This window comes from Acomys russatus, chromosome 31 (assembly GCF_903995435.1).
Source record: "Acomys russatus chromosome 31, mAcoRus1.1, whole genome shotgun sequence".
NCBI lineage: Eukaryota > Metazoa > Chordata > Mammalia > Rodentia > Muridae > Acomys > Acomys russatus.
Genome location: NC_067167.1, coordinates 6,271,733 through 6,295,243, shown reverse-complemented (window position 1 = coordinate 6,295,243; position 23,511 = coordinate 6,271,733). Strand labels below are relative to the sequence as shown.

General features: G+C 46.8%; 1 protein-coding gene across 1 annotated transcript; it reads left to right on the top strand.

The window, feature by feature from the left end:
• The first annotated feature begins 15,403 nt into the window (after nt 1-15,403).
• Nucleotides 15,404-21,754, top strand: Angptl4 (angiopoietin like 4). The gene is made up of 7 exons (XM_051139653.1): nt 15,404-15,772; nt 15,937-16,047; nt 16,194-16,311; nt 18,418-18,531; nt 19,503-19,598; nt 19,688-19,969; nt 21,063-21,754. The coding sequence occupies exons 1-7, from the start codon at nt 15,440-15,442 to the stop codon at nt 21,242-21,244; spliced, it is 1,236 nt and encodes a 411-aa protein (XP_050995610.1). The 5' UTR covers nt 15,404-15,439; the 3' UTR covers nt 21,245-21,754.
• The last annotated feature ends 1,757 nt before the right edge of the window (nt 21,755-23,511 follow it).

Sequence of the window (23,511 nt, the reverse complement as noted above, 5' to 3'; positions counted from 1 at the left end):
GCTACACAAAGATACCCTGCCTTGAAAAACCAACCAACCCAATATATATATATATATCCATTGTATTTGTAAAAGCCAAAGAATAAATTATAGAATAATCATGCTGAGTGAAAAAAGCCAGTCAAAAACAGAATATATCTTAAATATATGTGATTTCAGTTTTAGAACGTTCTAGAAAATGGAAACTTATCTACATAGATACAGAACCTACAATCATTTGAATTACAGAGAGGGAGGAGCCAATAGCAGCGGTTCCCAAGCAACAAGAAGAAACTTTTGGGTGTGGCTGATGTATCTATTATCTTAATTATGATAATAATTTCACAAGGAATTCATGTGTCAACACTTATTAAGATCTAAGCTAGAAATACCTACGAGTTATGGCATGTACCTTATGCTTCAATAAATCTGTCCAGAAAAGGTTCTCCCTATCTGTAAAATGAAAATGTTTACACATAAAAATACTTTGAAGTAGAGTTGGGAGAGATCGCTTGGTGGTTAAGAACAGTCACTGGCTGCTCTCCCAGAGACCTGGGCTCCATTCCCATTGCGTTCACGGTAGCTCACAACCATCGACAATCTCAGTCCCAGGGAATCTGATCCCTTCTTCTGGATTCTGTGGGCCCAGGCATACAGATGAGACACATCCATACGTGCAGGTAGAACACCAATACGAGCAAGGCATAGTGAAGATGCCTTTATTTCCAGCCCTCCAGAGACAGAGTCAGCAAATCTCTGTATATCCAAGGCCAGCATGGGCTATGTAACAAGTTGCAGGTCAGCTAGGCCTACGTAATAAGACTCCATCTCAGACTGGGGAGATGGTTAAGAGCACTGACCACTCTTCCAGAGGTCCTGAGTTCAATTCCCAGCAACCATATGGTGGCTCACAACCATCTAAAAAATATGACCTAATACCCTCTTCTGGTGTACAGGTATACATGCAGACAGAGCACTGTATACATAATAAATAATAAATAAATCTTTAAAAAAAGATCCATCTCAAAAATTAAAAAGTAAAACTACCCATACACATGAAAAAAATAAAACATCTTCAAAGTGATCATGAATAAATCCTTTTACATTTTAATCTATTTTATGTGTGGGAGTGTTTTGTCTGCATGTCTGTTTATATACCATATGGATGCCTGGTACTCACAGATGCCAAAAGACTCCATTGGACCCCCAAAAACTGGAGTTAGAGATGGTTGTGAGCTGCCATGTAGATGCTGCCATCCAAACCTGGGTTTTCTGAAAGAAAAGTCAGTGCTCTTAATTCCTGACCCACCTCTCCAGCTTCATGAGTAAATCTTTTTCTTTTCTTTCTTTCTTTTCTCTTCTTTCTTTTATTTATTTATTTATTTATTTTTGTTTATTTGTTTTTTGAGACAGGGTTTCTCTGTGTAGCCTTGGCTGTCCTGGACTCACTCTGTAGACCAGGCTGGCCTCGAACTCACAGCAATCTGCCTGCCTCTGCCTCCCGAGTGCTGGGATTAAAGGTGTGCGCCACCACACAGAATCATGAAGCCGCAGCTGACCTTGAGCTCACTGTGTAATGGAGGGTAACTTAATTTCTGTTCTTCCTGTCTCTATTTTCCCACTCCTGGGGTTACAGGGACATGCCACCATGCCTGGTTTTATGAGATACTAGAGATTAAAATCACACCTTTATGCATGGCGTGCAAGTACTCTACCAACTGACCTACATCTTCAAGCCGAAGCATTCTTGAAGTTATGCATTCCACATGCATATCTATTCTTCATGTCAAACTACATATCACAAAACAATGGGGTTTATTTAGCTTTCCCTTTTTAATCACATATATTTGTTGTGTGTATCCTCTCTGTGTGCGTGGAAGTTGAAGACCAACGCGTGTGGGAGTCAGCTCCCTGAGGACTAAATTCAGGCCATCCCGCTTAGCGGCAACCGAGCACCTGCCGGACCACTTCACCAGACCATGACACTCATAAAAGCAAAGACACACACAAACAAAGCCTCAACGGTTCGTAACTAGAGAGTACCAGGTTCAAATCTTGGTTTTTGAAAGTTGTGTGATTCTGGTCAGGTGCTTGTCTGTCTCAGAAGCTGTTTCTCCGTGTTCTTCACCGAAACGCAAGTATTCCTCTTGTCCAGGGCTGATCTGAGGATAAAATGAAATGCACTGTTTGTTTGTTTTTTACTTCCTGAGCTTTGGGGTTTGGCTTAGTTTAGAAAGCCTTCTTCCAAAAGTGAACTTTTCAATTATCCAATGCAAATAGCTATACACATCTGGTTCGCCTACTTCCCTTAGATCTTGGTATCTCTCAGGAGTGCCCAGACTTCTTGGAGGTCTTTTTCTTTGGGAAACTTTATTTGCTGGGGTGGACTCTCTCTCTCTCTCTCTCTCTCTCTCTCTCTCTCTCTCTCTCTTAAAGACAAATGCTACCACTGCCTGGCTTGCTTTTTCTAGTGTACTTCCATGCAGGATTCAACATATGTGCTTCTTAAAAAAAAATTATAATTGGGGCTGCGGATAGAACGCTGTGACTAAAGCACTTGGTACCCAAGCACAAGGTCCCAAGTTCCAATCCCAAGCATCCACATAAAAAGCCACACCATAGCTGGGGAGGCAGAAACAAGAGGATCTCTGAGGCTGGCTGGCCAGCCAGGCTCTCCAAATAGGTGAGCTCCAGCACTGAGTGAGAGACCCTGTCTCAAAAAAGAAGATTAAGGGTTCCTGGAAGAGCTGTGGCCTCCATATTGCATGCACTCACGGCCACACCCACCCCCCCACACACACACACCTACACACACACACATACCTACACACACATACACACACCGTGTACATGAGCATGCGTGAACACAGACACATAACATTTTTTTTTATATTTAAAAAAAAATACACCATTAATGGTGCCAGTAAGGAGCAAAAGGACATCAGACATCACCTAATATCACCCACTGAGAAGGATGTGATATCACTACCAAAGATTAATCACAGAATCCTTCAAGGAAAGAACCATCAAAAGCATCTACAGTGACAAATGTTCTTCAAATAACCAGTCTGTATCTGCCAAAACTGTCAACATTTGAAGGACAATGGAAGAGCAAAGGGCGTGAAGGCAAAGTGCAGTGTGGACTCCGTGGGACGGGCTCCTCAAGGGATGAAGCATACAAAGGATATGACTGGACCATGGATGCAAATGGAATATGGACTTTAGATTAGATAACAGGACTAGGTCAGCGTTATGCTTCCTGCATCTGCTGACCAAAAGATGATAACATTAAGAGCCACGCTGTTCTTAGCAAAGGCCAAAGGGCAGAAGGCACACATTCTTGTGTATCACACCTTCGAATGGCCCAGAACAAAATGGGAACGGCACGCTGATGGTATAATGATTAGCATAGCCGCCCTCCAGGATACGATGTGCTTATGTGAAAGCATGCTTTGTCTCTTTCCACCTGTGTGGCATATGTTGCGGGGGGGGGGGGGGGGGGGGGAGGAGGAGGATGGCAACCACCTCCAGAGTTCTGGGATTACAAGTACACCATCGTGCCCAGTTTATACAGTGCTGGCCCGGAGCTATATCAACAGCTCTGTTTTACACATACCTATGTACCTGTGTACATATTACATATTTATATGTCTACATATGCCTTTGTATATAAATGTGGCTCTTCCTAATCAGTCACCGTAACCATCTGGACACACTGTCAAATGTGGTTCTTTCTACACGCATGTGTATGTATTATGTACAGATTTCTCTATCTGTATCAGTAGTCTATATATGTGTGTATGTGTTATACGCATGTGTATTTATATATGTTTGTGTGTCTTGAAACATATTGTTCTTATGTACATATATACGTCATATGTATGTAAATATACATATATATGGTAGAGGTAAGAAGATCCGGGATTCAAAATCATTCTGTGCTGCATAGAAAGGCGGAGGCCACCTGGGGTACATGAAAGAACTATACACATCCTAAATGTATCATGTTTATCCACCACGTCTCTCTGTTTATACATGCTATATATACATAGGAAACCCTGGGCTTTCTGAAAGCTAAACCAAGTAACCATTCGCAAAGCCCATAACTGACTTATTAACTGTTTTTCCGGGGGGGGGGGTTAATTTTAAGGACTGAGGATTGAGCCCTGAGCCTCAGGATGGATAAACAACCACTCTACCACTGAGCTACACCACAGACCACTTTTTATATTAAGAAGGTATCTAAGTTGCTATGCTGGTTTGAATAAAAATGGCCCCCGTAGGTTCATGTATTTGAGTGCTTAGTCACCAGGGAGTGGACCTCTGAAAGGATTAGAAGGTGTGACCTCGCTGCTAGAAATGTGCCACTGGGGGGTGGGTTTTCAGCTTTCTTTCGAAACAGCGTTTCTCTGGGTAGTCTTGGCTGTCCTAGACTCGCTTTGTAGACCAGGCGGGCCTTGAACTCACAGCGATCCGCCTGCCTCTGCCTCCTGAGTGCTGGGATTAAAGGCGTGTGTCACCACACCTGGCCAAATTTAATTCTCATAATGAGGACATTGAGTATAGACACATAATTCAGGCTCAGCATTGAGAAATGAGGCCTCTAGGGGGGTTAGGTAGAGCCATGAGGTAAATTCCTTCTGGCTCAAGACTTGTGACTAAGAAGTAGGACCAAAGGATATGTACATTACATCCCTGCATGCTACTTTCTCTTATGCAAAACCTTGAAGGAGGCAAGGAGATTGTTGTCAGACATATGCCCTCCATCTTAGACCAGAATTGTGATTCAAAATAAATTTCTCCTCCTTATAAAGCCAAAAGAATGCAACCTCTGACATTATTTGTGGTAGTGTAAAATATACATATCATGAATTGAAAAGAAGTTAAGCAAAACAGAGGGGTGAAAAAGTAGGTCAGTAAGCTGGATGTGGTGGCGCACCCCTTTAATCCCAGCACTCGGGAGGCAGAGGCAGGCAGATCGCTGTGAGTTCAAGGCCAGCCTGGTCTACAAAGTGAGTCCAGGATGGCCAAGGCTACACAGAGAAACCCTGTCTCGAAAAACAAAACAAAACAAAACAAAAAAAGTAGGTCAGTAGGTAAAGGCGTTTGGCACCGAGCCTGATGTCCTGAGTTTGATCCCCAAGATTCACACAGTGGAAGAAGGAAATCAATTTCCATAGGTTGTATTCTCATCTTCACAGGGCACACATATGCACAAAAACAAACAAACAAACAAATAAACAAACAAATGTGATTTTAAAATGTTTTTTTTTTTTGGCGGGGCATAGTGGTGCACGCTTTTAATCCCAGCACTCAGGAGGCAGAGGCAGCCGGATCACTGTGCATTCGAGGCCAGCCAAGTCCACGGCAGCCAGGGCTACACACAGAGAAAACCTGTCTCAAAAAACAAAAAAACAAACAAAGAAAAAAGTTTTTATTTTATGTGTACATATGATTCGCCTACATGTATGTCTGTGCACCATATGCCTAGTTCCCAGAAAGGTCAGAAGACAGCTTTGTTTCTTGTTTTTGCTTGTTTTTCGAGACAGGGTTTCTCTGTGTATACGTGGCTGTCCTGAGCTCACTTTTTAGACCAGGCTGGCCTCGAACTCACAGAGGACCACCTGCCTCTACCTCAGAAGACAGATTTGGATATCCTGGAATTGTAGGTAAAGAACGCTGTGAGCCATCATATGGGTGCTAGATATTGAATCTGAGACATCTGCTAAAACAGCCAGTGCTCAGAACTACTGAGCCCCAAATGTAATTTTTTTTTTTTTTTTAATGTACTCATGAGCTGGCAAGATAACTTAGCAGGTAAAGGCAATTGCCACCAAGCTACAAGACCTGAATTCTGTCTTGGGACCCACATGCATAGAGAATAGAGAACTAATGTAGTGTTCCCTGACCTCCACTCTTAGAAGGTTGCACATGACCATTGTCACCACACTCACAAAATAAGTAAGCACATTTTAAAAATAAATTTAAGAGGCTGAGGATGAGATTGAGGTAAGCACAAAGCCCTGGCTTCAGTGTCCAGCATGGCTTAAAACCAGGTATAGTATTGTATGCCAGTCATCCCTTACACTCCGGAGGTAGAGGGAGGATGGCCAGGAGTCAAAGGTCATCCTTGGCTAGAAAGTAAATAAAAATTCAGGCTAGAGGGGGGGGGGGGAGCGGTAGAGAGATGGCTCAGTGGCTAAGAGCACTGTCTGCTCTTCTGGAGGTCCTGAGTTCAATTCCCAGCAACCACACGGTGACTCACAACCATCTGTAATGCAATCTGGTGCCCTCTTCTGGCGTGTATGCAGGTAGTGTGCTCATATACAGAAGATAAACAAATCTTTAAAAGAAAATCAGCCTAGACTATAAGATAACATATTTTCAAACCACAGCTGAGGGGCTGGAGAGACGCTCAAAGGTTGCAAGCACTGGCTACTCTTCTAGATGACTTGAGTTCTCGTCCGAGCACCCACATGACAGTCACTAATTCCAATTTCAGGGGATCCGTCGCTCTTTTCTGGCCTCCAAGGGCACTACATGCATGTGCACAGATATGGGCTGAACACTCATACATATAAAATAAACCAATAAAAATTTAAAATACACTTAATGCACCCAATAAATCCATAGAGAAGTAAAAATAAAATTTAATACCCTTTAAGTTGGACCGTTATAAACTGAAGGCCACCTGTATATAATTAAGCAGCAGTAAATACATTCAATAGTTGTGCAACTTTTTCCAAAAACTCCAAAGAGAAACCCTAAGCAGTCACTTCTCATTTACCTTTTTTTTTTTTGGTGGGGGCGGGGAGAGAGGCCGGGGGTTCAAGACAAGATTTCTCAACATTTCTTTTTTTCTTTTTTTTTTTTTCCCCTTATTCACCTCTTAAGAGTTGACTGTAAAGCCAGGCAAGGTGGTGTATGCCTGAGATCTCCAGCACTTGGGAGGCAGAGGCAGGCGGATCGCTGTGAGTTCAAAGCCAGCCTGGTCTACGAAACTAGTCCAGGACAGCCAAGGCTACACAGAGAAGCCCTGTCTTGGGAAACAAAACAAAATAAACCAAAATAAAACAAAACAAAAAGATAGAAAAAAAGAGAAAGAAAAAGAGTTCACTATGGGAGCGGAAGAGATGGCCGTTGGATAACAGCAGGGGCTGATCTCACAGTGGACCCAGGTTTGGTTCCCAGCAATCAGTGGCACCTCACATCTCACACCCATCTGTAACTCAAGTTCCAGAGGATCCAGCGCTCTCTTCTAGCCTCAGTAGACACTGGATATGCACGTGGTGCTTACCGGCGAACACCCACACACATAAAAATAAAAAGAATTCCTTAAAAACTATCTTATTGTGGAAAGATGGGTGAGGGGTTTGAGATAGAACTGCATGGAGCCCTGGTTAGGCTAAACTCTCTAAGTACCTAAGTATGACCTTTGACTCCTGAGGCCACCCTGCCTCCACCTCTCAAGTGCTGGAACTCCAGGAATGCACCACCACACCCAGTTATGTTCTGTTTTTTTTTTTTTTTTTTTTTTCTTTCTTTCTTTCTTTCTTTCTTCTTCCTCTTCTTTTTTAAATGAAGTGCTAAGATTATCCCCTCATCTGGTGCGTGCTTGACAAGCGTTCTACAGGGGACATAGACCTCCAGCCCAGGGCATCACAAACCTCACGTCGTTTTAGTTTTGTATCTGATTGCTATGATTAAAACACTCTGACAAGAGTCGGGCAGTGGTGGCACACATCTTTAATCCCAGCGCTTGGGAGGCAGAGGCAGGCAGATCGCTGTGAGTTCGAGGCCAGCCTGGTCTACAAAGGCAGTCCAGAACAGCCAGCTAGGGCTATGTGGAGAAACCATGTCTTGAAAAACCAAACCAAAACAACACCAACAACAACAAACAAAAACAAAACTCTGACAGAGGCAGTTTTAAGGGAGAAAGGACTTATTCAGGTCTGTGGCTGTGAGGTAATCAAAACAGAGATTTGAAGCAGTCAGCCACATTCACAGGCAAGAGTTTATAATCTATGGTCAAGAGGAGAGAAAGAACAAATACATACACATTTGGTCGCTCAGCTCACTTTCTCCACACTTCTTATTTTTGTTTGTTTTGTTTTGTTTTGTTTCGAGACAGAGTTTCTCTGTGAAGTCTTGACTATCCTGCACTTGCTTTGTAGACCACGCTGGCCTCGAACTCACATAGATCTGCCTGCCTCTGCCTCCCTGAGTATTGGGATTACAGGTATGCGCCACACCTGGCTTACACATTTTACTTTTATTTTACTATTTTTGTTGTTTTAAGGCAGAATCTTGGGGGCTGGATAGATGGCTCAGAGGTTAAGAGCACTGGCTGCTCTTCCAAAGGTCCTGAGTTCAAGTCCCAGCAACCACATGGTGGTTCACAGCCATCTACAATGAGATCTGGTGCCCTCTTCTGGCCTGCAGGAAGAATATGTATAAATAATAAATAAATAAATGTTTAAAAAAAAAAAGGCAGAATCCAGCACTCGGGAGGCAGAGGCAGGCGGATCGTTGTGAGTTCGAGGCCAGCCTGGTCTACAAAGTGAGTCCAGGACAGCCAAGGCTACACAGAGAAACCCTGTCTCGAAAAACCAAAAAAAAAAAAAAAAAAAAAAGGCAGAATCTTACTGTGTCCTGGCCTCGCTACGGAGACCAGGCTGGCCCTGAGCTCATAGAGATCCGCCTACCTCTGCCTCCCAAATACTGGAACTAAAGGCGTGCGCCACCATACCTGGTTCGGGTTCCCCGCTCTTCTGGGTTCCCTGCCTGTAGACCGGCGCTGTTCCCAGTGGGCTGTTTCTTCCCATAACAATCAACATAATCAAGGCAATCACCCCCAGACTAACCTGGTCCACATCTAGACAACCTCTCATTGAGACTCAACTATTTTTAGATTGTGTCAAGTTGACAATGAAGATTAATTTCGAAAAGCCCCATGTCTCGTCATTTCTGAAATATCCTATTGCTTATTTTATAGACAGGGACGCAATGAGGCCATAAGTATCAGGAAATGAGAACCATCCTTTATAATTGTTATGTTTGCAGAGCAAGGGCTGAAAACCATGGTTTTACATGTGCTAGCAAGTACACTACCCCTGAGCCCCACCCTCAGCTTGAATCGTGTATCTTTAGTAATTAATGGCAGCTTATCGTGGCTGCTAACGGCACAGCCGCGAGTTAGCCGGCCAGATTTCAAATCCTAGTTCTGTCTAGACAATTCTGCGAAACTGGAGAGATACACAGCCTCCCTTTCATCCTGTTGCCATCATAAAGTAGAATAATTACAACAGCTGCCTCCCACGGAGCCGTTGCTAGGAAGAAGTGAATATATAATCACTTGAGTATATGAAGTACACAGCGGGTATTGGTTGCTGTGTTTATTATAAGCATCCCTTGAACCAGAAAAGCAGGTCCTTTCTTCCTAACCCATCCTCCAGAAGTCTCCGCGATCAGAAATGGAATAACAGCATCCAGGACACCATGTCCTTCCTAGCTTTTGAAGGCAGGAATTATTCTCCATTCTGTTATTATATTCTAACAGAAGACTGCTTCCTCTCCTGATGACAGAATCCCGTCTCTGAATTTGCTTTTCGTTCCTTGTTCCTTCCTTTCCGTTAGTGTTGGAAATAAAACCTAGGGTCTTGCGCACGTCAGGGAAGTGCTGTATCTTTGAACTGTATCTCCAACTTTCGTTTCTTGAGACAGCGTCTCACATATCCCAGTTTGGCCTCAAACTGGCTATATAACTACAGATTACTTTGAACTCTTGAGACTTACACTTACATAACCCGAGTGAGAGGATCACAGGCATGCATCAGCATGCCCAGTTCATGTGTGTGTGCGCGAGTGTATGATTGGGGGGAAGGGAGTATGCGTGCCTCTAGTCATGTGTCGAAGCAAAAGGATACTTTTGTGGAATAACCACCTTTCAGCTTTACAGGGGGCCACTGGGAGGTCAAAATCAGGTTGCCAGGCTTGTGAGGCAAGCACTTTCACCAGCCTAACCTCGAATTCCTGATCTTCTTGCTTCCATTCCCCAACTGCTGTGGTTAGTTTGCACTACCACACCCAGTTTGGGTTTTGTGAGGGCATGTTTGAATGTGTGTGGCTGCATGTGTCCCTGTGAGGTGAGTACACGTGCGTGTGCATGCTTGTGGAGGCCAAAGGAAGTTGTTCGATTATTTCTAGATCACCCCTTCCCATATGTTTTGAGGCAGGGCCTCTCAATTGAACCCAAAGCTAGTCAATTAGATTACTCTAACTAGTTAACTTGCTCTGGGGATCCTCTGTCTCTGCCTCTTGAGAGCCCGATTACAAGCAGGCGACCATGTCAGCACTGCATTTATTTGGGTGCTGGGTTTCCAAACTTTGATCCTCCTACTTGTTTGACAAGTGCATTACCCACTGACTCATCTTCTCAGCTCCTGATCTTTTCTTTCTTTCTTTCTTTCTTTCTTTTTCTTTTTGTTGTTGTTGTTTTGAGATAAGGTTTCTCTGTGTAACAAGTTTGGCTGTCCTGGAACTTGCTCTGTAGTCCAGGCTGACCTCGAACTCATGGAAATCTACCTGCTTCTGCTTCCCATGTGCTGGAATTAAAGGTGTGCACCACCACGCATAGCTTCATTTATTTTATTTATTTATTTACTTATTTTAGTTTTTTTTTTTAAGTTTACTTATGCATGAGTGTACGTATGTATCGCGTGCATGCCTAGTGCCTAAGGAAATCAGAAAAGGCATCAGATCCCCTGTAATCGGATTTACAGCTGGTTGTGAGCTGCCCTGTGGGTGGGAACTGAACCCTGTTCCTTTACAAGAGCAACAAGTGTTTTATTTTTTAACCTAAGCAGCCATCTTTCCTGTCTACAGGATGTGCCACTCACATTAAGCAGGTCCTTCCTACCTTAACACAATCACGATAACTACCTCCACCACCTCACAGGTAATTCTCACTTTTCTCAAGTTGACAATTAGTACTGACTGTGCAACTGATCTGTGACACCTTTCTATAGCTACCGATTGAGTGGTTACAGTACTGTAGGTAAACCTGGGTTCTCATGCGTGCTAGGCAAGTGGTCTACCACTAAGCTATATCCCCAGTCCAAATATAGAGGCCATACTTTGTTCAAAGTGCTAGGAACATTATCTCAGGCTTCAGACGTGCCAGGTAAGGGCTCTACCAGCAAGCTGTATCCTCTGGTCAAAGCCTAGAAACAAAGCTGGCAATGCATGAAGACCAGGACACTCACACGACATGGCCTTAGCACAGTGCCAGGGCAGAATAGGCGCTTAAAGAGTGACTGCAGGGGCTGGAGAGATGGCTCAGAGGTTAAGAGCACCGACTGCTCTTCCAAAGGTCATGAGTTCAATTCCCAGCAACCACATGTTGGCTCACAACCATCTATAAAAAAGATCTGTATCCATAATAAATAAATCTTTTAAAAAAAAAAAAAAGAGAGAGAGAGAGAGAGAGAGAGGGAGCGAGAGACTGCAATGGCTGGCTCTCTTAAAGGGCACATTCCAGAAAGACGATGTTTTTAGGGTAAAAGCCAGAGCCAGTTCCAGGTCCCAAGAGGCAGGGGGCCTTATGTAATGGTTGCACCCTGCAGGTGCCTCTAAGTGGCTTTATATTGTTCTGTGCTCTCTGAAGCAAGGTACCGAAGAAATCCACGAAAAGTACATGGAGAAAAGACTGTGGGATTAGGGGCTGGAGAGATGGCTTCGTGGATAAATGACTTGACTCACAAGGGCAAGGAGTAAAAATCTGATTCTCAGAACCCACATAAAAGCTGGGCAGGTGGGATCCAAGTTCAGTTCCCAGCACCCACATGGCAGTTCACGACTTTCTGTAACCTCAAAATCTGATACCCTCACACAGACGTACATGCAGGCAAAACACAAATGTACATGAAGTAAAAATAAATAAATGATTTTTTTTTTAAAAAGCTGGGCAGGCATAATAACTTCCTGTAATCTCAGGACTTGGGGCACAGTAATGGGGGATCCCTAGGGCAAGCTCGCAAGCTTCAGGTCCAAGAAGATACCCTGCCTCAGTAAAGACCAACAAAGAAGACACTTTCCTTTTCCATACACATGCACACACAAGAGCAGGCTTGCTTGCCCACAGGAGTGCCCATGCATATGTTAACACAAGCAAATACACACACACACACACACACACACACACACACACACACACCACAAAAGACTGTCAGATTGGCAAAGTAATTAGTGGTTTTCTTTATTTTTTAAAATTTTTATTTTAAAAAATTTAAGATTTTTTTTTTTTTTTTTTTTTTGAGACAGAGTTTCTCTGTATAGCCCTGGCTGTCCTGGACTCATTTTGTAGACCAGGCTGGACTCGAACTCTCCAAGATGCGCCTGCCTCTGCCAGGATTAAAGGCATGTACCGTCATGCCCGGTAACTTATTCTATATGTATGAGTGCCCCCTGGAGATTTCAGAAGAAAGAACTAGACCCCCTGCAACTGGAGTTGCAGATGGATATGAACCACCATGTGGATGCTAGGATCCTAACTCAGGTCCTCTACAAGAACAGTAAATGCTGTTTTAAATTGCCGAGCCATCTCTTCAGCCCCCCCCAAGATTTTCTTTTATTTTTAAGTGTGGGTGTGGGTGTCCCTGTCCATTTATTTATTTGTACTGTGTATGCACATGCCACAGAAAATTTGCTGAGGTCAGAGGATAACTTTTGGGGGGCCCTATGTTTTCTTCTAACATATAAGTTCATGCATTGGACTCAGATCATCAGATTTGGAAGCAAGCATCTTTATATCCACTGAGCCATAATGACCAGCCCTAATTTTTTTTTCTTGAGACTCAGTCCACACAGCCTAGACTTCGTACTGAGTTCCTTAATTTGTGGATAAACCCTAGCACTGAACAGAGGAGCCCTAGCCCAAGTGGACCTTCTTGCTACTATTCTCTAAGTGCTGAGATGACAGACATGCACCACCACACTCCCCTTGGTGGTTTTGTTGTTGTTGCTGTTGTTTTCTCTCTCTCTTGAGGCAAGAAGATTTGGAAGAGGAGTGGCATTATGAGCTAGCAGGGAATAGTTATGTCCTGCATCCAGAGGATGCTGGGAGTGAACAGATGGTGGATGTGTGAATTCATCTTTGCCGAGGGTTTCCTGCCTGCTCTTCCTGTCTGCCTGTCACTGGTGCTGAGATCAGTTACCCTGGCAAATGGCCCAGCTGGTCAAGTGTACAAGCAGTGGCCTGCACGTCAGCCTTGGGGCATGCAGTTTTGGATTCCAGAGGTTTGCTGCTGGCTCCCAGCCCTGCTGACTCAACGTGGGGGTTTTTTCCAGTCTGCCCTAAGGGTCTTCCTGGCAGTCAGGTTTTCTATGCCAGACTCCTCTTCCTAACAGGCTAGAGCAGACTTGGCAGAGGAGGAGACACCCATGCAAACCCACTGAATGAAAACTTAGCCATCTGGCATAAACAAGGAAAGATGTCAACCTCGCCCAGGTCCTTCTTTGTCTCAGCCTGGTCCCTCTCCTCTGTTCAGTGCTAGGGTTCATCCACAAACTAAGGAGCTCAGTACGAAGTCTAGGCTGTGTGGAACTGAGTGAATGAATGAATGGGTGTGGAAGGGAAGTCTTTCCTTGATACTCCCTAGGTTGCTTGCTGTTTTAATTTTTTGGTAACCATTTTTTTTTAACTGTGTGTGAGAGAGTGCCCGAGGAGGTCAGAATCACCACATCTCTTGGAGCTGGAGTTACAGGTGATTGTGAGCAATTGGACTTGGGTCCTCATCTTCGGCAAGCGCCATAAATGCTCTTGATTGCTAAGACAGTTCTCCAGCTTCTATTTGTTTTTCTGTTCTTTTTTTTCGAGACAGGGTTTCTCTGTGTAGCCTTGGCCATCCTGGACTCACTTTGTAGACCAGGCTGGCCTTGAACTCACAGCGATCCACCTGCCTCTGCCTCCCGAGTGCTGGGATTAAAGGCGTGTGTCATCACGCCCGGCTCTGTTTTTCTGTTCTTATTTTGGTTTTGTTGTTGTTGTTTTGTGACAGGGTCTTCTTGGCCTGCATCTTCACTGTGTACACCCCAAACTCACAGAGCTCCCTCCAATGGCTTCTCCGAGGTGATGAGATCAAAGGTATACACCACTATGAATGGTTTCTGTTTTGTTTTTGTTTTTGTTTTTTGAACCAAGGTCTTGCTGTTTCAGTCTTGACTGGTCTGGAACTTACTAGGTAGAGCAAGTTAGCTTGTAGCTTGTAATACTCTCCTGACTCTGTGTCCTGTGTGCTGGGAGTACAGGTGAGTACCACAGGTTTTGTCTTTATGGCTATTGTTTAGAGATCTGGTTCAGAGTACCCCAGGCTGATATCAAACTCACTTGTATATAGCTCAGGATGAATTCCACACCCCTCTGCTCCTTGCCCCAGAGCTGGGATGACAGTCCTGGCCTCAGGCAAGGTTCCTGCTTTAATTCTGGTAAATTCCCGACACCCAGACCCCTGGCGGTGGAGGGCAAGCAACCGGAGGAGGCCTAGGGTTGCAATCTGTATGGTGCAGGCAGAACTCCCAGCAACTAGAGCACTGACAATTTGGCCAGGAAGAGGCGACTAATTAACCAAGGGCGTAAGTGACCCTCCCAAACACATCTGCAATGACAAATCCTTGAGCCGGAAGGAGGGTGGGAGCCTTGAGAACTCCCTGGTGGAAGTGAAAGTGGGGGCAGGGGTTCCAGCGTGGTCTGGGGATTGGAGATCTCAGAAAACCTCCAAGAGGCAGGGAGCAAGGTTCTGTAAAACGCCCCCCATCCCCCATCCCATCCCCCCACCCCACACTGGCCATCTGAATTTAGCCAACCTGGGAGAGAACTTTCTGCCTCACTCTGCCTCTGACGTGGGAAGGGGTCAGTCCTGACTGACTTGTACGCCCTTTCCTCCATTGAACAGTGCGGGGGAGGTGGGGTGGGGAGCGGGATGCGGGGTTAGGGTTGGGAATTTCCGGGCTTAGGGTGGACCATGCAGTGCAGAGACAGTCACGTAGTTCACGGGGTCGTGGGGAAAGGCCAAGCAGACATCCCCAAGGACTCTTCACCCTGACACACACGCGCGCCCGCATACACACACACACACACACACACACACACACACACACACACACACACACACACACACACACACACACCTACAAGGCCTGTGGCACAGCACCCTAACACTTGGCAGCTCGCCCCGCCCCGGGCCCCGCCTCCAAGGCTCTCCCTCCCACTCCCACAGCCGCTTTATAAAATGGGGCGTTGGGTGCAACCGGGAAAAGCTAATCAGCTGCAGCTCCAGGCCCTCTTCTGCACTAGAGCACGTCTAAGCCAAAGCCGGGTACCCCAGAACTCTAGCTACTGGGTCTCGAACCCCTGCCTTCCGTCCCAGCGTCACCACACCCAAGGCCATCCCCCCCCGGAATCATGCGCTGCGCTCCAACCGCAGGCGCAGCCCTAGTGCTGTGCGCAGCTACTGCCGGGCTGCTGAGCGCGCAGGCCCGCCCTGCACAACCCGAATCGCAGCGCTTCGCATCCTGGGACGAGATGAACTTGCTGGCTCACGGGCTACTGCAACTCGGCCACGGGCTGCGCGAACACGTGGAGCGCACCCGTGGGCAGCTGGGCGCACTGGAACGCCGCATGGCTGCGTGCGGTAAAGCTTGTCAGGGACCCAAGGAAAAAGAAGCACTCTCCAAAGATCCCGAGGGGAGAGTCCCTGACAGTGAGGCAGCTCCTGAGACTCTGCACAGTTTGCAGGTAGGAGGGTCAACTAGGGGTCTGGCTCCTTAGACCTTGCTCTCATGTGTCCAGGGACCAGGCAGAGAGGGTCTTCAAAGAGCCGACCTGTGAAAGGATGGAGGGAGGGTAAGGGGAGGTTGCAGACATAAAGCCAGGTCTTCACCAGTCTTGCATGTCTCCAGACACAGCTCAAGGCTCAGAACAGCAAGATCCAGCAACTCTTCCAGAAGGTGGCCCAGCAGCAGAGACACCTATCAAAGCAGAATCTGAGAATACAGACTCTTCAGAGCCAGGTACTTACCCCAGGGCTTGGTCCAAGTCTGAAAGAGGGAAAACAAAATTGGGTGGAGGTGGGGCAGTGGTGATGAAATGTGGCTAATAAGTTGCTATGGCATGAGCCAAGAGACCTGACCACCTTTTTTTTTCTGTCCTGTCTCAGATTGGCCTCCTGGCCCCCACACACCTAGACAACGGAGTGGCCAAGGCTTCAAGGGGAAAGAGACTTCCTAAGATGGCCCAGCTCATTGGCCTGACTCCCAATGCTACCCGCTTGCATAGTGAGTATCTCTGGTGTCATCTGGAAACTCCCGAACCCCTCTACCTGGCATTCCCATCCTTACCCTTCCTGTCAGGTCCACCTTAATAAGAGAGAGACACTCTGGCCTTGGGTGCCTCTGGCCTCACTAGGCTCCAGCCAAGGGCTTTGTAGATATGCCACGCTCCTCACTTCTGATCCTGCCTTGGCCAGGCCACCTCATCCGTCTTTCCCAGCAAGAATCTTCCCCCCTGCCCCAATCTTATTAGCCACTAACCAGAACAAGTAGAGGGAGACAGACCACAAGGAGTTGGAAGTTTCAGGGGTGCTGGAAGACGGTGGTGTAGCTCAGAGACATCATCCAGAGGGGCCCAGGTGTGATTGTGTGTGTGCATGTGTGTGTGTGTTTCTGAGGGTTGGATTCCTCCAAGGACTCTTGGTATACATATAAAAGAGAAAACCAGAGTGAGGACACCCTCTACCCTAGCTCCTAGATTAGGCACACACTCTTACATCTTAGAAATCCGGATCCTTTTTACCTCTTCTGTCCCCAAAGCCTCCATCCAATCATGTATATACATCTACCCCACAGTTTTGGTTTTTTTTTTTTGCAACCACAATTTCTAGGTCCTATATTGTGCATGCCCAATACTTTACAAATTAAGGTGTGTGTGTGTGTGTGTGTGTGTGTGTGTGTGTGTGTGTGTGTGTGTGTGTGAGAGAGAGAGACAGAGACAGAAGCTCCCAGTTCCAACCCTGAGTTCATGGCCATTCTGTCACCCTGTTTGACATCTGTGGCTATCCACAGCCAACTGGGTGAAAGTTTAGATATCCCCCCTTCACACCCTAGGGCCAGTTGCTGGCTTCCAGCCCAAAAGTCTTCAAACTTGTTCCCTCCTCCTGCCTGTTACCTAGGCGGGTACCTAGGGCATGGTGAGGGTCATGGGGGAGCTTTCCTACGCGCTCTCGGCAGGCACAGGTTCTGGCTGGTGGATGTGGTGGAAGAGAAAGGGAGAGGGAGTGGTTCTGTGGGTCTGGGACTCCCAGACTCAGCCTAGCCAAGTAGGGGAAAGTTCAGAGCTGGGGAGACAAACAGCTGGCCCTAATGGAGACCACATGGGTGGCTTGGCAGTGTGCCTGTCCCGATTGGATGAGAGGGAAGTAGGGGAAAGGGAGCTGCCTAAGGGATTGGAAAGTGTCCTTCCCATCTTTCTGGGCCTGCCCCCACTCTTGGCAGTGTGGAGTGGGCTGGCTGGTGGAGAGTCCCTGCATGCCCCCCCCCCCCCGTGACCTTTCTCCTACTTTCCCTGGCTGGGCTGGGGGCGGTTCTTCCCGAGTTTAGAGGCCTTGTCAAGGCCAAGTACTTTCTCCCCCTCCTCTCCTCTTTCCTCCTCTTCATTCCTGTCCCCCCCGCTTCTTCTGGTATCAGAGACAGTTATATCCCACCCACAACCCCAGTCTCAGTCTCCACTGTCCCAGCCAGGCATTGTCAGCATCTCCTACTAACTAAATCAGAGCACCCTTCTGTTCAGTCAGCTCAGCTCTTGTCTTACCCCAGATCCATCCCTATCTGTTGTTTTAAGCCTCCATTGGAATACTGGCTGTGAGGTAGACTTTAGGTAGTTCCTACTGTGCACAAACTTCCTCCTTGTGCCTGGCCTTGAGAAGCCCTGACTCAGTTGGAAGGAGTGGGGGACAAGCCACCAGACGACTTCTGACCAGTGCGAAGACCTCTGTGTTCACTTTGGGGTGTCTAACTGGATTTAGGAGAGACTAGAAAGGCATCTTTTTAGAAGCTGGGATGGAGAAAGCACTGGGAAAAAGAAATCCCTGGCATCGGGACATTTGCTAAACCCCAATGGCAGGAAGATGTGATACAAGGAAGAAAGGCTCAGGAAAGGGGCCTTTGTGACCCAAGAGGGTGGACAAGCAGAACGGGAAAGGGTGACAACTGGGCAAGGGGCTGCTTGCTCCTCAGTGTGCCTGGTGGGCCCTTGGAGAACGCTGTACCGAGGAAGGAGCGAGTTTAGGCAGATGGCCCTCTACCACCCAGCCCTCAGGCACGCCTGTCTCCAGAAATTGATGGGTACTTCTATCCTGCTTCAGTTCTCCCGTTGTCTCCTTTCAGGGCTGCCCCACGACTGTCAGGAACTCTTCCAAGAAGGGGAACGGCATAGTGGACTTTTCCAGATCCAGCCACTGGGCTCCCCACCATTTTTGGTCAACTGTGAGATGACTTCAGGTAGGATGTACTTGTCATGTCTGTGCCTTGCAGTCAGAAATACAGGCGTATGAAGCTCAGTGATAAAGCACTTGCCTAGCCTCTATAAAGACCCTGGGTCCCTTCCACAGCAATGTAACATACACACACACACACCCTCTTATATAGTCTGTAGGGTAGATTATATATAATCTAAAATGTAGTCTTCCCCCCCCCCCACTAGCGAGCATCTCAAGCTCAGTGATGGGTTTCAGTGGTTAAGGTCTGCAGCTGTCTAGACCTAGTGGTCTACAGAGTGAGTTCAAGGCCATCCCGAGTGACTTAGTGTAATCCTGTCACAAAATAACAAAGTATAAATGAGCTGAGGCCATAGCTCAATGGGAGAGTGCTGGCTCAGGATGTACAAGACCCTCAATTCAATACATAGAACCACAGCTGTGTTTGGTGACCTGTGCCTGTATTTATAAGTCTAGTCCTTGAGAGGTTGAGGCAAGAGGATTGTTGAAAGTTCAAGGACAGCCTTATCTCAAATAAACCCAGAGTCTTCATAGGCTGGGATTATAGTTCAGTTAGTAAAACGCTTCCCTGGAATGCTTGAAGGCCTGAGTTCCATCTCCAACGCTCACAAACTGGGTGTGGTAATACGCGTCTACCATCCCAACACTCTGGAGGTGAAGCAGGAGTATTAGGGGTTTGAGGTCATCCGTGATTACTTTGTGAACTGAAGGACAGCTTGGACTATAGGAAAATTCCAAGGTTACCCGTGGCTTCTAATAAGACCCTGTTTGAAAATTTTAACGAAACACATCTGCTGCTGGTTCCTGCAGGTTCTTGGGATGGAAGGCTGTTCTGATCCCACCCTCTCAGAGAGGAGTGATGAGCGTGTTGCCCTTCGTGGGGTTGTGTGTGGGAGCACAGTGTCAGGCTTGGGAGCTAGGCAGGACTGTCCCCGTGCAGGAGGACTTCTGGTGACTTTTTGTCTTGCTTGGCAGATGGAGGCTGGACAGTGATTCAGAGACGCCTAAATGGCTCTGTGGACTTCAATCAGTCCTGGGAAGCCTACAAGGATGGCTTCGGAGATCCTCAAGGTAAGTGTTTCTCTGGAGGTCAGAGTCAGGGAAGGAGGAAAGGGCAGAGGAGCTGGGCCCGCCTTAAGGCATGACTTCTCTTGATGCAGGCGAGTTCTGGCTGGGCCTGGAGAAGATGCACAGCATCACTGGGGACCGAGGCAGCCAGCTGGCTGTGCAGCTCCAGGACTGGGATGGCAATGCCAAACTGCTCCAGTTTCCCGTCCACTTGGGGGGTGAGGACACAGCCTACAGCCTGCAACTCACAGAGCCCACAGCCAGTGAGCTGGGTGCCACCAGTGTCTCCCCCAATGGCCTTTCCCTGCCTTTCTCTACCTGGGACCAAGACCACGACCTCAGAGGGGACCTCAACTGTGCCAAGAGCCTCTCTGGTAAGCAGGTTTTACTTCCACTGTAGCCTACATTCAGGCCCAAAGCACATTCGTGCCCTGGCCCCCTTTTCTCCTTATTATGTGCCTTTGGGCCAATCATTGAGTTAACCTCTCCTGTTTTCAGATTTCTTGTCTTTAAAGTGGGCATAATCATGGCGCCCACTTTTGAAAATTCAGTGAGAATACTCAGTGGGGCTGGTAGCTATCACAGGGCAAAGCCAAGACAAACCTTTGTCTTGTTCTTTTGAATTCTGAGGCATACGGTCTTGTACATGTTAGCCAAGCATTCTGCCACTGATCCCCCAGCCCCTAGTGTTTTTGCTTTTGTTGTCTGTTTGACACACGGTCTCCTGTAGCTCTGACTGGTCTTGAACTTGGTGTATAGCCAAACCCTTAAAGGGTCCGCTTCTAATTTCCGAGTGCTGGGGTAAAAGGCATAAGACATTGTATGATCCCAGTGTTTCATGCAGGTTAGGCAAGCACAAGTGAGCTAGAATATCAGCCTTCCTTGTGTTTCATTTGTTCAGACAAGATCAAACTGGAGAGCAGGTTTGCCTCACCCTTCCTATCATTCTGCCTCAGCCTGCTGAGTTGCTATGGTTATAGTCTTGTGCCCACAAGCCCTCCTCCATAGTGTAGCTCAGTTGGAAGAGAGCTTAGCTAACATAGATGAAGGCCTAGGTATCATCCCCAGCACCATATAAACCAGGCGTAGTGGTACAGTGGTAACTGCAGCACTCAGGGAGTGGAGGCAGGGGGATGGAAGTTTAAGGTTATCCTTGACTACATAGAGAGTTTGAGGCCAGCCTGAGTAAGAGACTCTGCCTCAAAACAAAAATAGGACTTGTGAGATGATGGCTCAGTCAGTAAAGGTGTTTGACCTCTAAGACCCGTGTGATGGAAGGAAAGAAGGAACTTCCACGAGTTGTCCTCTGACCTTCACACCTACTGTGGTATGTACACACACACAAAATAAGTAAATGTAATAACTTCTAGAGGTGTAAAGTCCAAAGTTCATCTTGTCTCCAATTACGTCCTCTTCTCAGTATCGAAACTCATACTTGACCACACCTTCTGTTCTTTAACCCTGTAGGTGGCTGGTGGTTTGGCACCTGTAGCCATTCCAATCTCAACGGACAGTACTTCCATTCCATCCCACGGCAACGGCAGCAGCGGAAAAAGGGGATCTTTTGGAAAACATGGAAGGGCCGCTACTACCCACTACAGGCTACCACCCTGCTGATCCAGCCCATGGAGGCTACAGCAGCCTCCTAGCCTCCTCACTGGAGTCTGGTTTCAGGCCTAAGAGGACAATGACGTTGGTTGTGGCTCTGAGATACAGCCACTCTCTCCGCTGGCGGTTAGGAGCTCCGAGGGGGTCTGTCTGGAGTCTCGTGGACAGAGAAGAAGCCAATAACTGGGGAGACTGGAGGACCTCTTCTGGTATTGGGGGTCCTCAGGCATTATTGTCTGAAACAGAGCAACAGGAAACAAACGGCCCAGACCCAGGATACATGAGCTTAAGGGTCATTGAGTCTCACTTCTCGCCTGCCAGAGAAGTCAGGGATGCAGAGGGACCACTTGGGTCCAACTAGCTGGGCCCTTAACGGCAGACTCAGTCATATTGACTGGCTGGGAGACAGAGTTCCCAGGAGCCCTGGTTACATTCATGGTGCTGTTGTGTGTGTGCTGTGGCTAAACGGGTGCCAACTGTGGTTCCCAGGCACAGCTCGCGGCATTCTTGGAATAAAAACAACCTCAGAACATTTTGTTCTCTGTTGTTTCATTTGATTTTTTAAAAAGCAGACGGTTTCAAAGTTCAAGTAAACATGTTCCTTGGGTAAAGATTGTGTCCTGTTAAGGACAGGACTGGTTGGTTATTCTTTCTATCTCTAGCAATTAACTTCAGCTTTCTTTTTTTTTTTTTTTTTTTTTTTTTTTTTTTTTTTTTTTTTGGTTTTTCGAGACAGGGTTTCTCTGTGTAGCCTTGGCCATCCTGGACTCACTTTGTAGACCAGGCTGGTCTTGAACTCACAGCGATCCGTCTGCCTCTGCCTCCCCAGTGCTGGGATTAAAGGCGTGCGCCACCACGCTCGGCTCAGCTTTCTTTTTTTAGTATTTCATGATGCCAATCTCTTTTATTTCAAAATCTCAAAACAGGTCCGGGGAGATGGTCTCAGTGATCAGGAACACTTGTTCCTACAAAGGGGCCTGGGTTAGGTTCCCAGCACCCACACGGCAGCTAACAACTGTCTGTAACTTTTGTTCTAGGTGATCCAATACCTCTTCTGACCTCTGTAGGCTCTTTCCTGCACATACGTGATACACATGCATATATTCAAACACACACATAGAAAAATAAATATTGAGAAAAAAAACCAGAACTGAACTGGGGAGATGGCTTAGTGGTTCAAGACACTTGCTGCCTAAGCCTGACAGCTGAATTCAGGAGGCTCTCAAGCTTATATAAAGATGGAAGGACAGGGCTGGAGAGTTGGCTCAGTGGTTAAGAGCACTGTCTGCTCTTCCAGAGGTTCCGGGTTCGATTCCCAGCACCCACATGGCAGCTCACAACTGTCTGTAACTCCAAGATCTGACACCCTCACACCAATGCACAGAAATTAAATAAAAATATTAAAAAAAAAAAAAAAAAAAAAGATGGAAGGACAAAATGGCCTCTACAACGCTGTCCTTTTTTTTTTTTTTTTTTTTTTTTTAAGGTTTTTCAAGACAAGCTTTCTATGGCTATTCTGGACTCCCTTTGTAGACTAGGCTGGCCTCGAACTCACAGGGATCCACCTGCCTCTGCTTCCCTGAGTGTTGGGATTACAGGCATGCACTACCTCGCCCAGCTCCTTTGACCACCACATACAAGCCATAGCACATGGGCTGTCATACTCACACAGACATCATACATGCAATAATAATGTGGTCTTTTCATTTTTAAAAATAAAAAAAATTATTGAGCCGGATATGGTGGTGGTGCCTGCCTGTAATCCCAGAACTCTGGGAGGCAGAGGCAAGTGGATCACTGTGAGTTCAGCACCAGCCTGGTTTACAAAGTGGAGTCCAGGACAGCCAAGGCTACACAGGGAAACCCTGTCTTGAAACACCAAAATAAATAATTAATTACAAAACTCACGTAGTTCAATGACTAGGGAAGCAGGTAGTAGAGAAAATTAAGACCCCTTTCTGATCAGCACCAGGTGGGGTACACACGTATCCCCAGGGAGGAGGGAGGTGGAGACAGGAACTTTGAAAGTTCTAAGCCAGACTAGGCAATGCAGTAAGACCGTGTATCACAAACAGGGAAGGGTGCTGGGGCTGTAACTCAGCTGGTCATAGCTGGCATGCATAGCCCCTGGGTTCTGTCCCCAGGACCATTTCATAAGTGGAACGTAGCTGCAGATAACACAGTAATGCCCATATTTGCGAGGTGGAGGAGGCATGCGTATTGGAAGTCTGAAGTAACCCAGGCTACAAGAAAAAGAGAGAGAGAGAGAGAGAGAGAGAGAGAGAGAGAGAGAGAGAGAGAGAGAGAA